This window comes from Erythrolamprus reginae, chromosome 9, assembly GCF_031021105.1.
Source record: "Erythrolamprus reginae isolate rEryReg1 chromosome 9, rEryReg1.hap1, whole genome shotgun sequence".
In the NCBI taxonomy this organism is placed as follows: Eukaryota; Metazoa; Chordata; class Lepidosauria; order Squamata; family Dipsadidae; genus Erythrolamprus; species Erythrolamprus reginae.
In genome coordinates this window covers 47404658-47418224 of record NC_091958.1, presented here as the reverse complement: position 1 = coordinate 47418224, position 13567 = coordinate 47404658, and the positions used below count along the sequence as shown (strand labels likewise).

The following is a 13567-nucleotide window of genomic DNA, read 5'->3' as shown; positions in this document are numbered from 1 at the left end:
AGAAAGAATAGGATGGAAGGAAAGAAAGGAAGGACGGAAGGAAAAAAAGAAAGGAAGGAAGGAAAGAAAGAAAGGACAGAAAGAGTAGGATGGAAGGAAAGGAAAGAAAGGAAGGAATGTAGGAAGGAAAGAAAGAAAGAAAGGACAGAAAGAATAGGCTGGAAGGAAAGGAAGGATGGAAGGAAAGAAAGGAAGGAAGGGAGGAAGGAAAGAAAGTAAGAAAGAAAGGACAGAAAGAATAGGATGGAAGGAAAGAAAGGAAGGATGGAAGGAAGGAAAAAAAGAAAGGAAGGAAGGAAAGAAAGAAAGAAGGGACAGAAGGAATAGGATGTAAGGAAAGAAAGGAAGGAAGGTAGGAAAGAAAGAAAGAAAGAAAGGACAGAAAGAATAGGATGGAAGGAAAGGAAGGATGGAAAGAAAGGAAGGAAGGTAGGAAGGAAAGAAAGGAAGGACGGAAGGAAGGAAAAAAGAAAGGAAGGAAGGAAAGAAAGAAAGAAGGAAAGGATAGAAAGAATAGGATGGAAGGAAAGGAAGGAAGGACGGAAGGAAAAAAGAAAGGAAGGAAGGAAGGAAAGAAAGAAAGGACATAAGGAATAGGATGGAAGGAAAGAAAGGAATGAAGGTAGGAAAGAAAGAAAGAAAGGACAGAAATAATAAGATGGAAGGAAAGGAAGGAAGGAAGGTAGGAAAGAAAGAAAGAAAGAAAGAAAGAAAGAACCCTCTTGGGAGAGAGCCTGAAAATGTGGTGGAATGTGGGGCAGATAGCTGGCATCGGATTGACGATCTTTAGCCCTGATGCTCTCTCACCTAACTAACTCCCAGTGCTGTTTTCTGTGCCTCTCCAACTCCTAGGAAATCAGAACGATCAGCTTGCTTAAAATGCCTTCAGGAGTTTCATTAAAATTTCATTGTTATGTAACGTATATTCCTTTGCCAGAGAGGCAGTTGCAAAGTTGTTGAAAAAGGTCTGATGTAAATCAGTTGGCAGTGGGTTGATGATCCGGAAGTGGGCTGCTGGGGGTTCGCAGGGGTTCGGGAGAACCCTTAGCTAAGATTCTGTGCACGCCTGGCTGGCCCTTCCCACCCCTCCTCTCCCCTCCCTGGAATTCCTATGTGGCCCATTTTGGATGCAAGTAAGTGCAGGGTGCACGTGGAGCAGGGAAGACGAAAAGCGGGGCTACCGGAAGTTCAGAAAGGCCAGAAACGGGCCTGTTTTCGGCCTCTGGAGCCTGGGCGTTCTGTCGGGCTCTCTGGTAGACTCCTCCCAAAAATTCACAGGTACAAATTTCAGACACACGCACGTTTGAAAATTCAAAACAATGTTCTTTATAATGAAAATTCACTTAAACCAAGCCCTCTTTTGGTATAGCAAAGAGCACTCGTCTCCAAACAAACTGGTAATTTGTACAAGTCCCTTATCAGTTCTGAGATACTTAGCTTGCAGCTGTGAGGCAATTCACAGTCCTTCTTCTTTCACAAAGTGAAGCACACTTTGCTCTGGTTTAGTTTCAAAGCGGGGAAAAATCAGCACACAAAAGGTCAAAGTCAGCAAGGCAGGCACGAAACACAACGATCAGATAATCCTCCACAATGGCCAAACCCACAGGCTGCTCTTTATAGCAGCCTCACTAATGACCACAGCCCCAGCCAACCACAGGTGGCCTCATTTTCTTTGATAATAATCTCTCAGTAGTTGTTGCCTATGCATCGCTCTCCGCATGCGTGGCTGTATCATTAACTCTTGTTCTGAATCCAAGGGGGAGCTAGATAATTGATCTCCTTCTGAGCTGTCTGCCCCACTCTCCTCCTCCCTGTCACTCATGTCTTCTTGGTCAGAGGAGCCTCCATCATCAGATTCCACCGGGGGCAAAACAAGCCTGCAGCATGTGGATGTCTCCCCCACATCCACAGTCCCTGGGGCAGGAGCTGGGCCAGAGCTAACCACAACACTGGGGAAGCTGTTTTCTCCCTCCATGAGGCTCAAGGAAAACCTTTGGAACCTGGGCAAACAAAAATAGCACAGTATCCTTTTTCCTCTGCCAACTGGAAATCTGGTCCCCCACCATAGAGTCATCTCCTAGCACAGCAACCTTTTTCTTATGCTGACTGGAAATCTAGTTCCGCACCATAGAGTCATCTCCTAGCACAGCATCCTTTTTCCTATGCTGACTGAAAATCTGGTCCCCCACCATAGAGTCATCTCCTAGCACAGCATCCTTTTTCCTATGCTGACTGGAAATCTAGTTCCGCACCATAGAGTCATCTCCTAGCACAGCATCCTTTTTCCTATGCTGCCCGTAAGTCCAGTTCCCCCCACCATAGAGTCTCCTCCTGCGCTGTGTCCTTTTTCCTCTACGTATCCTAACCAAAACCCCTATCCGTTGTGAAGCCGACTGGCAAACTGGGAGCCGCAGCAGAGGGATCAAAGAGCCACATGCGGCTCCAGAGCCACGAGTTGCTGACTCCTGACTTTCAGGTAATTTGACTGGCTTGGTTAAAACTGTTCCGTCTTCTTGTATTTGATCTTGCAGGGAGAATGAGGTGCTCAAAGTCCAGCTGAAGAAATACGTCGGGGCTGTCCAGATGTTGAAAAGAGAAGGTCAAACCATGGACGGTGAGTGGGACTCTCCATTCCTAGGAATAGAATCTCCCTCTTTCACTGGCTTCTAAAAGGCCAAGTCCTTGGGAGAGGCTGGATTGCCTTGACCGCAAAATAAATTGTGGGATGGGTTCTCCTCCTCCCCCTCCCCCTCCCCCTCCTCCTCCTCCTCTTTCTCCTTCTCTTTCTCCTTCTCTTTCTCCTTCTCCTCCTCCTCTTTTTCCTTCTCTTTCTCCTTCTCTTCCTCCTCCTCTTTCCCCTCCTAGATTCCTAGAGAGGCCCCACGGAGGCTTCTCCCCGCCTTTTCCGGCCCTGTTTCCTCCCAGGGGATTCCTAGAGAGGCCCCACGAAGGCTTCTCCGCGCCTCTTCCGGTTACAGTTTCGGAGGCTCGGGTTTGTAAGTAAAAAATGACAAGAGGCAAAAAACCTTGAACACCCAGTTCCTATCTAGAAAAGTTTGTAAGTAGAAGCGTTTGTAGGTAGAGGTACCACTGTATTAGAAACAATTGTGAATACCCTTTTAGCAAATTCCGCAAATATATAGGTTCATTTCCCGCCTGGTTCCAAACATCCCTGTACCCCAATAAAAACCACGTTTTCCCCTCTCCTGCTCCAGGTTTATTTTCATTAGAAATAAATTAAAGTGGCAGTGAGTGTCGTCTTGAATAACTAGGTGACTGAAAGAAGGAAGTATACGTGTTTAAAAACGAATATAAAATTAGTTTAATAACTCATTTTCTCGTTGGAGGAAAATTTAATCCTTTGACAAGCAGTTAAAACAATCCTTTTATTTCTCTTCCAGTGCTTAAGCTGCAGAAACAATTTTCTATTGGCATTCACAGCTGGGGTCTTCTAGCCAGGGACTTTGTTGAGCTCTTGCAGGAATTAAAATACTTAATTTCTGTTTGGGAAACAGTGAAAATCAATATAGACCCGCATTGATTCTTAAAAGTATTACCCTGTCATTTTTTTTTCCAAGCAAGGATTAACTAAATATGTATATCAAGCTTGTCGGCGTCTTTGTTTTTACAAATGTACTTACAAAACAAAACTTCCCTCTCCCCCAACTCTCTGTTACAGGGTGAAAAAAAATCCTCTTTTGAAAGTTTTTATTTTAAACCAGAAAGCAAAGATACGCAGGGATTTCTGCAAAAGTTGCTTCTGGTTTAATATTAGATAACATGTTCAGGGTTCTCTTAGACCAGTGTTTCTCAATTATTTTCTGTTAGCCCCCCCTAGGAAGAAGCAAACATTTCGCGTGCTCCCAATTCTCCGTTGGGATGATTGTTTGCAATGTCCAGCATGTTTTGGCTGAAAAAACTGAAGCAGTTTATCAGTGTGACTGAATGTGTTTAAGTGACGCCTTAATTTATTTGGCTTCATGCTGTCCGCTGCCAACGTTTTTAGACATAGTAAACATAGCGGTCTTTCCTTGTCTCCCACCGTAGACACAGTGAAGCTAAGCACTACATACACTTTGTCCTATTTCCAAATCTTAGCTTTCGGGAGACTTACGTTTGTCTCATTAGCTCTGTCTCTCTCCTCCTTTCTTTTCATCCCTGTTAAATATTTTTCCATGGTGTCTCTTAAGGGTTTGTTATCTCCTGCTCTGTGCTGTGTGCTATTGTTCGGTGCAAAAACCCCCTACTCCCCATAGCAAAAAAAGCATGTTCCCTAGGGTCACGCCCCCCCCCAGCATTGCTCCATGCCCCCCCCAGGAGGGCCTGCCCCGCACTATTTAAGAAACACTGGTCTTAGGCCAATCCATACTTTGATGGCACATCAAAGCCGCCCCGCGTCTTTGGAGAGGGGCAGCATACAAATCTAATAAATTATTATTATTATTATTATTATTATTATTATTATTATTATTATTATTATTATGTCAGTACAACACAGCAAACGAGATCACTATGCTGGATTTCGTATTTCATCACCAGTCGGGCGCTTCCCAAGCACTCATAGGACTGCGAGATGTAGCGGTGAATTATGTTTTGCCGGATCCCAGTAAAGCGGCCTTTTGCAATTGACAGAGGGAGATTTTGTCAATTCCGATGGTTTTCAAATGTCCGCTGAGATCCTTTGGCACTGCGCCCAGCGTGCCAAGTACCACTGGGACCACTTTCACTGGCTGCTGCTGCTTCTGCTTCTTCTTCTTCCTTCTCTTCTTCTTCTTCTTCTTCTTCTTCTTCTTCTTCTCTTCTTCTTATTATTATTATTATTATTATTATTATTATTATTATTATTATTATCTGAACCTTTAATGACTTTGCTGGGTTTTATACCAACCTTTCCATCAAAAAAAGGTTGTGTTGTGGCCCACCAAAGGCCAGCGGTGAGCTGGTGGCAGACTCAGGCATCAAGGAGGTTGGGAGGAACATGGGCCAGTCATGGAGTCTGGGGAAGGCTCTGATGAGAGCTCTGTGTCAGAGGCAGAAATTGGGGCCAGGGCTGGTCCAACAGTTATCAGCTACCTTCAGAGTTGGAGATTAAATGGGGCTGAATAACAGCTGGAGTCTGTTCCGATGTGCACATGTGCAGAGCTGTTAGGAGAACAATTTTAGAAACAGGGGGAATGGAATGACACAGAAACCCCCCCACGTGGCATCAGCAACTCAAAAAGGATGGAAATGACCAGCTGTCTGCAAGGAATATAAATCCTTCCATTCCCCACCATCCAGTCCGAACTGAAGAAGCTTCTTGGATGGGAAGCAAAACGTTTTCAGGGAAAAACCAAGAAAGTCCCAGTTGCCCCTGGAAAATCATTGGGTCTATCGTGACCTGAATGACTAAGAACCTCCACAGACATTAAGCTTAACCATGGATTCCTCAACCAAGGAAATCAGGAATGTTGGTTTGAGTCAGGGATGAAATCTAGCAGGCTCTGACCAGTTCTGGAGAACTGGTAGCAGACATTTTGAGAACTGGCAACCACCACCTCTGGCTGGTCCCAGAATGGGGTGGGAATGGAGATTTTGCAATATCCTTCCCCTAGAGTGGGGAAGGAATGGGGATTTTGCAGTATCCTTCCCCTGGAGTGTGGAAGGAATATGAATTTTCCAGTATCCTTCCCCTGGAGTGTGGAAGGAATGGGGATTTTACAGTATCCTTCCCCTGGAGTGGGGAAGGAGTGGAGATTTTGCAGTATCCTTCCCCTGGAGTGGGGAGGGAGTGGAGATTTTGCAGTATCCTTCCCCTGGAGTGGCGAGGGAATGTGGATTTTGCAGTATCCTTTCCCTGGAGTGTGGAAGGAATGGGGATTTTGCAGTATTCTTCCCCTGGAGTGGGGAAGGAGTGGAGATTTTGCAGTATCCTTCCCCTGGAGTGTGGAAGGAATGTGGATTTTGCAGTATCCTTCCCCTGGAGTGGGGAAGGAGTGGAGATTTTGCAGTATCCTTCCCCTGGAGTGGGGAGGGAGTGGAGATTTTGCAGTATCCTTCCCCTGGAGTGGGGAGGGAATGGGGATTTTGCAGTATCCTTCCCCTGCCACGCCCCCATGCCACGTCCACCAATCCACACCACAATACGGCCACCATGCCACGACCACAGAACCGGTAGTTCAAAAAAGAATTGATTTCACCACTGGTTTGAGTGATGTCTGAATAGCTGTCACCTGGAAGACCTGAAAAGACGGTGTGCCTGCTGAAGTTATAATTAAACATATTAATTTCCAATCTTTTCTGATCTCTGAACTTTTTTTTTAAGAGGGGAAGATACAAAATCCCATGATGGCTAGTTGTGCCTTTCCCTTCCATTGGAATGAATGGGCCGTGTGCTCCTTTCCCCTCTAATGGGATTTAAGCATGACTCAATTTCTCTAAATTTAGGGCAGTCGGATGTGATATCTGAGCTCCTTTCAGCCCAATTGCTGTTACTTGAGGTCAGTGATTTTCGACAGAATATGGAAATAAATCCCCAGCACCGTCGGGATTTTTATATGTGGGGTTTCCCCCCCCCCTTCCTTTCCTCCGGCGACCATCTAAAAATTGAAAGGGAAGAAATTAAAAGCAGATTATTTCACAGTTAAATTGCATTTAAAAAAAGAAACTCCCACTTTTTTTGGCAAGGTAAGTGCCGTAATTATTAACCCCGGACCTCTCTCTTTTTTTTTTTTTTGCAATTTGAAACACAGGGCTTAGTTTCTGGAGCACAATTTCCCGAAGTTGAATGTAATGTTTGCTAGCGGTGCAAGGGTGAACCAAAATACTCTAAAATTCTCTGGCAACCTTTCCACGACCCCCCGATAATTTATAGACCGCAATTTTGGGGAACCGGAGTGATTTTTATTCCCTTAGGGTCTGCGTGAATTTGATTAAGTTCTCCACCAAGGCCGCGATACAGGTGTTCAACCATTTCATTACGATGGCTTGGATTAAAAATATTACTCATGAAGAGGGTTTTTTTTTAAAGCTGAGAAATTATCCTTCATTAGACGCTGGCTGTTTCTTTTTTTTTTGTGATTCGTGTAATTACGGCAGGGGAAAACCTTGGCTGCTGCATTCTGCTGTGTTGGAATTATATGTAAACAAAGACACAATAACCAGAGAAATTGAGTGGGATGGTCAGATTTTATAGAAGGGAGGGGGGAAGAGGAGGTGGCGATAGAATGATTTGCAAAACCTTTCTAAAAATGAGTGTATTTGCACCGCGCTTTTCAGTCGCCTTTCCCCAGCTGTGGACTAAATTTCCACTGCAGATACTAAAAATATACTTGAGAGCTGTGTGTGTTTTATATGGCATGTGGTTTCAAAAATAACCATTCCTTTTTTTAAAAAAAAAAATGTTCAGGGAACGTTTCTGTTATGGATGGCTGTGTTACAGCACATCTGGATACAGGGGTGTGATCAGGTGAGCGGCTGCTACTGAGCGTTCAACCAGGTTTTGCTGTTTTGGGTTGGCGTATTAAATCAGCTCAGTTAAAAAAGGAAAGAAAGGAAGGAAGGAAGGAAGAAAGGAAAGAAAGGAAGGAAGGAAGGAAGGAAGGAAGGGAAAAGAAGAAAGCAAGAGGAAGGAAGGAAGAAAGGAAGGAAGGAAAAAGAAGGAAGGAAGAGGAAGGAAGGAAGGAAAGAAAGAAAGGGAAAAGAAGGAAAGAAGGAAGGAAGAAAGGAAGGGAAAAGAAGGAAGGAAGAGGAAGGAAGGAAAGAAAGAAGAAAGAAAGAAAGAAAGAAAGAAAGAAAGAAAGAATACTCTTGGGAGAGAGCCTGATGAGTGCTGGAATGTGAGGCAGATAGCCCAAGGAGCTAATAGGCAAATCAGCCTGGAATTTTTCATATGTAGGAAGAGAGCCAAAAATGGATGCTCCCTAACTTTTCTGATCTAGGGGAAGAGCAGGCAAGCTGGGAAGGCGGACTTAAATATGTCATTAGTTTAGAGTCCGTGTTTAGATTCGAACTGCTGAACTGCAGCTAGCAGTTAGCTGAAGTAGCCTGCAGTGTTACACTCTAACCACTGCGCCACCCTGGCTCTTACAAGACTAAGCTGGGAAGGTAGAGTTAAACATGTCATTGGTTTAGAGTCCTTGCATTTCCATAAGAGGCCAAATTTCAGAGACCATTGAATCCTGTTGACCCTTATCTTTAATTTAACGCTAACCTTTAGTTGATCTAGATTCTTACCTGTAGGCTTCTGTGAATCATCTATGCTGCAGCTTTGTATGCGTCCCCAATTCTTTGCACCTAACACACAGGATATGACTAATAGGGAAAGAAAGGAGAATGTTTGTTGCTCAGGGGTTGAAATACGAGGGTGAGTCAAAAAGTAATGCCATTACATTTAGGACAGGTATAATTACCAACACAGGAACATGTAGCATACATCAAAATTTAAGTTGGTCCTCTGTGGATCACATCCCGATAAAGCCCTTCATGGCATCGGACCAGAATACTGTACCTCCGAGACCGCCTTCTGCCGCACGAATCCCAGCGACCGGTTAGGTCCCACAGAGTTGGCCTTCTCCGGGTCTCGTCGACTAAACAATGTCGTTTGGCGGGACCCAAGAAAAGAGCCTTCTCTGTGGCGGCCCCGGCCCTCTGGAACCAGCTCCACCCAGATATCAGAGTTGACCCCACCCTCCTTGCCTTTCGCAAGCTCCTTAAAACCCACCTCTGTCGTCAGGCATGGGGGAATTGAAATTTTCCCTTCCCCCTAGGCTTATAGAATTTATACATGGTATGTTTGTTGGTATGATTGGTTCTTTAAATTGGGGTTTTTTAGATTGTTTTTAATATTAGATTTGTTTACATTGTCTTTTTTATTATTGTTACCCGCCCCGAGTCTTCGGAGAGGGGCGGCATACAAATCTAATAAGTAAATAAGTAAGTAAGTAAGTAAGTAAGTCAGTCAGTCAGTCAGTCAGTCAGTCAGTCAGTCAGTCAGTCAGTCAGTCAGTCAGTCAGTCAATCAATCAATCCCTACTCTTCAACGTAGTCACCGTTTCTCTCAATAGGGTGGTTATTAAAACTGATGTCCATGTTTCGCCTCTATGTTGGTTGAGGCAGGCAGGATTCCCTTGGGTACCATTTGTTGGGGGTCAAGGGAAAGGGAGGGTCTTGCCTTCTTTTTCTGCTCAAGATCCCCATGGGCAATTGGTGGGACACTGTGACACAGAATGCTGGACTCGATGGGCTTTGGCCTGATTCAGCATGTCTCTTCCTATGTTCTTATGTTTCAGCAACAAGGAATTCAATCACTGCTCTTTGTTTTTGACGCAACTCTTAATGGGTTGGCTATTTTCAATTTTCCTCACCGGTCTACAAACCTGAAAACTAAGAAACAAAATATTTTGGAACGTAAACGATGCAATCATTTATAACTGGGAAAAGTTTCAGGTACCGTAATTTTTATCAAAAACTTCACCTGAAATAAATAAGGTGGCATTACTTTTTGACTCACCCTCGTAAGAGGTCCTTGGTGCTTGCCCAAACTAGGTTACCTAGTTTGGTTGGTGAACCATCTGCAAGAAAGCCACCAAGCTCGGGGAGTACCAAGGACCCCTCAAATGTCTACTAGTTGAGACTCTAGAAAAAGTGCAGAGAAGAGCAACAAAGATGATTAGGGGACTGGAGGCTAAAACATACGAAGAACGATTGCAGAACTGGATATATCTAATCAGATGAAAAGAAGGACCAGGGGAGACATTATAGCAGTCTTCCAATATCTCAGGGGTTGCCACAAAGAAGAGGGAGTCAACCTATTCTCCAAAGCACCTGAGGGTAGAACAAGAAGCAATGGTTGGAAACTAAACAAGGAGAGAACCAACTTAGAACCAAGGAATAATTTCCTGACAGTTAAAACAATTAATCCGTAGAACAGCTTGCCTCCAGAAATTGTGAATGCTCCATTACTGGAAGTTTTAAAGAAGATTTTGGATAACCATCTGAAGTAGTGTAGGGTTTTCTGCCTAAGCGGGGGGGTTGGACTAGAACAGTGATTTTCAACCTTTTTTGAGCCGCGGCACATTTTTTGCATTTACGAAACCCTGGGGCACATTGAGGGGGGGGGGACACGGCTAAAAAAAGGTTGGACAAAAAAATTCTCTCTCTCTCTCTTCCTCCCCTTCACTCTATTTCTTTCTCCCTCCCTCTTTCTCTCCCTTCCTTCCTCTTTCTCTCTCTCTCCATCCCTCTTTCTTTCTCTTCCTTCCTCTTTTTTGCTCTCTTTCTCTCTCCCTCCCTCCCTCCCTCTATGTCTTTATCTCTCTCTCCTTCCCTCCCTCCCTCTCCCTTGCTTTCTTTCCCTCTCTCTTGTTTTCTCTCTCTCTCTCTTTTGCTTTCTCTCTCTCTCTCTCTTGCTTTCTTTCTCTCTTTCTTTCTCTCTCTCTTGCTTTCTTTCTCTCTTTCTTTCTCTCTCTCTGAGCTTCGCGGCACACCTGACCATGTCTCGCGGCACACTAGTGTGCCACGGCACACTGGTTGAAAAACACTGGACTAGAAGACCTCCAAGGTCCCTTCCAACTCTGTTGTTATTGTTATAGTTATGCAGTTTGGGCTTTAGTCTGGAAAGATTGTTTGTTTGTTTATCTATCTATCTATCTATCTATCTATCTATCTATCTATCTATCTATCTATCTATCTATCTATTTATTTAATTTGTGTGCCGCCCCTCTCCGCAGACTCGGGGCGGCTCACAACAGCAACAGAAAACAATATATAATACAAATTCAATAATTAGAAAGCTAAAAACCCATAATTTTAAATAATGCACACAACATACCATACATAAACAGTATAGGCCTGGGGAAGATATTTCAGTTCCCCCATGTCTGACGACAGAGGTGGGTTTTAAGGAGTTTGCGAAAGGCAAGGAGGGTGGGGGCAGTTAATGTCAGATGCAGGAGGATTTACTCAGAGTAGTTTCCCTATTGTTGCTACAGGCAGGAATCTATAGTCTGAAAGTACAAATCTCCCGCCATCTCTTTTTTACAGCCTGGTAAATCAAGGCAGCCCCTTCCTAAGTTTCTTTCTTTGCCTGTTATGCAGCTGCAGGCTCCCGCATCCTTTATCGAAATGTTACCTAGGTAGCATTTGTTCCTTTTGTCTTACAAGGTCATTGCCACATACCATTACAGAAACATCCTGTTGGATGTTGAATCGAATGTCAATAGAGCTGTGTTTTCTGTTGTTTTTTAAAAAAAATTCATAAGACCTTGATAATAGAATTATGCATTTTGAATCTGTCAGCTAGCCTCATCCTTTTGGCTGTCCTTGAGAATGCTAGACCCATCGCCGTAGAGATTTTCATTAGCATCCCTTCTCCGTCAAAATTAGTAGTTGATTGTTAATTAATTAATTAGTAGCATTTGGTGATTAATCAATTGGGTAATTAGCATCTTTTTTGCCTCCTGCATTATTGAAAGACAAAGAGAATTTAAGATACCATGCTTCTGGGAATTAATATAGGGTCAGGACGTTTCTCAGCATAAAATAGACTGTTTTGATATCTCTTCATTCACAAACATTGTAAGAATTCTAGAACCAATATATCCCTGTTAAATATAAACTGTTCAAAAAAATAAAGGGAACACTCAAAGAACACATCCTAGGTCTGAATGAATGAAATATTCTCATTTAATAATTTGTTCTGGCACAAAGTTGAATGTGCACAACAGCCTGTGAAACTGATTGTCAATCAGTGTTGCTTCCTAAGTAGTTTGATTTCACAGAAGTTTGATTTCCTTGGAGTTATATTGTATTGTTTAAGTGTTCCCTTTATTTTTTGAGCAGTATATACATATATATATGTCACATGTTTTTTTTTGCTGAATTTGAAAATTAAGGGAGACTAGGATAGATCTATTTCAGCCGTATTTTGGCCTCATCAGCTAGCCATACCCACTGGGACTTGAACCTGCAACCTTTGCCTTGTAAGGCAGAGAATTATCATCTAGGCTACAGTATCCAATCCCTTCAGCTCTGCACCAGGGAAGGGTTACATATTTTTGTGTCAAATCACCCTGGTGTATTGAAGGAACATCACAGCTCCTTATTTGCCTCTTGGCCCAACCCAGGGCCAATTCCAAGGCAGTTAATTTTTTTTGTTTTTGATAGCCAACAATATGTAAATATTTAAATAGTCCCAAAGGTGCTTTTTTCCACTGGACTCTCTGTTTTTTCTTTGAAGATATTTCGCTTCTCATCCAAGAACAACTTCTTGAAAAAAGACTTTTGGCCCAACCATGACTTGGATGACTGAGAATCTCCATATATATCTTTCAACCATTAAAACAATAACAAACATTAAAATGTCTAGCCATCTAACCATCTCCTCCTCTGCCATCCCCTTTCTCCTTTTTCCTTCAATCTTTCCCAACATGAGGGTCTTCTCCAAGGAATCCGTGCTTCGCAAATAGTTTTACCTATCACACCTTCCTCTCACCTTTCCTACAAGAACAGCCTTGTTAAGGTAGGATGGGCCGAGAAAGAATTATTGGTCTCAGGGTCTTTAAGGAAGATGGATGAAGGATGAAGGAAGAACAACAACAATAGAATTGGAAGGGACCTTGGAGCTCTTGTAATCCAACCCCTGCTTAGGCAGGAAATCCTACACCACTTCAGACAAATGGTTATCCAACATCTTCTTCAAAATTTCCAGTGTTGGAGCATTCATAACTTCTGGAGGCAAGCTGTTACAGTGATTAATTGTTCTAACTGTCAGGAAATTTCTCCTTAGTTCTAAGTTGCTTCTCTCCTTGATTAGTTTCCACCTATTGCTTCTTGTTCTAACCTCAGGTGCCTTGGAGAATAGGTTGACTTCCTGTTGTTTGTGATAGCCCCTGAGATATCGGAAGACTGTCATCATGTCTCTCCTAGTCCTTCTTTTCATTAAACTAGACATATGCAGTTCCTGCAACCATTCTTCATATGTTTTAGCCTCTAGTCCCCTAATCACCTTTGTTGCTCTTCTCTGCACTCTTTCTAGAGTCTCAATATCCTTTTTGCATCGTGGTGACCAAACTTGAATGCAGTATTCCAAGTGTGGCCTTACCAAGGCATTAAAAAATGGTATTAACACTTCACGCGATCTTGATTCTGTCCCTCTGTAAATGCAGCCTAGAACAGCTTTTTTGGCAGCTGCTGCACACCGCTGGTTCCTATTTAAATGGTCGTCCACTAGGACTCCAAGGTCCCTCTCACAGTTGCTATTGTTGAGCAAGGTACCACATATACTGTACCTGTGCATTTGGTTTTCCTTACCTCCGGAACTGCCTGCTACCGCACGAATCCCAGCGACCGATAAGGTCCCACAGACTTGGCCTTCTCCGGGTCCCGTCGACTAAACAATGTCGTTTGGCGGGCCCCGGGGGAAGAGCCTTCTCTGTGGCGGCCCCGGCCCTCTGTAACCAACTCCCCCCGGAGATTAGAACCGCCCTCACGCTCCCTGTCTTTCGTAAACTACTGAAGACCCACTTATACCGCCAGGCATGGGGGAGTTGAGACACCTTTCCCCCAGGCTTTTTTATACTTTGTTTTA

The 13567-nt window shown here is 43.6% G+C and overlaps 1 protein-coding gene across 2 annotated transcripts in view; it reads left to right on the top strand.

The window, feature by feature from the left end:
• The window catches only part of SNX29 (sorting nexin 29), a 213071-nt gene that overhangs the window by 41064 nt on the left and 158440 nt on the right, over positions 1-13567 (top strand). For both annotated transcript variants that reach the window (XR_011559849.1, XM_070761121.1), the window contains exon 14: positions 2532-2614. Coding sequence is in view for 1 of the 2 variants with exons in the window: in XM_070761121.1 (XP_070617222.1) it covers positions 2532-2614 (83 nt within the window). In the remaining variant the exon portion in view is untranslated. The remainder of the gene's footprint in view (positions 1-2531; positions 2615-13567) is intronic.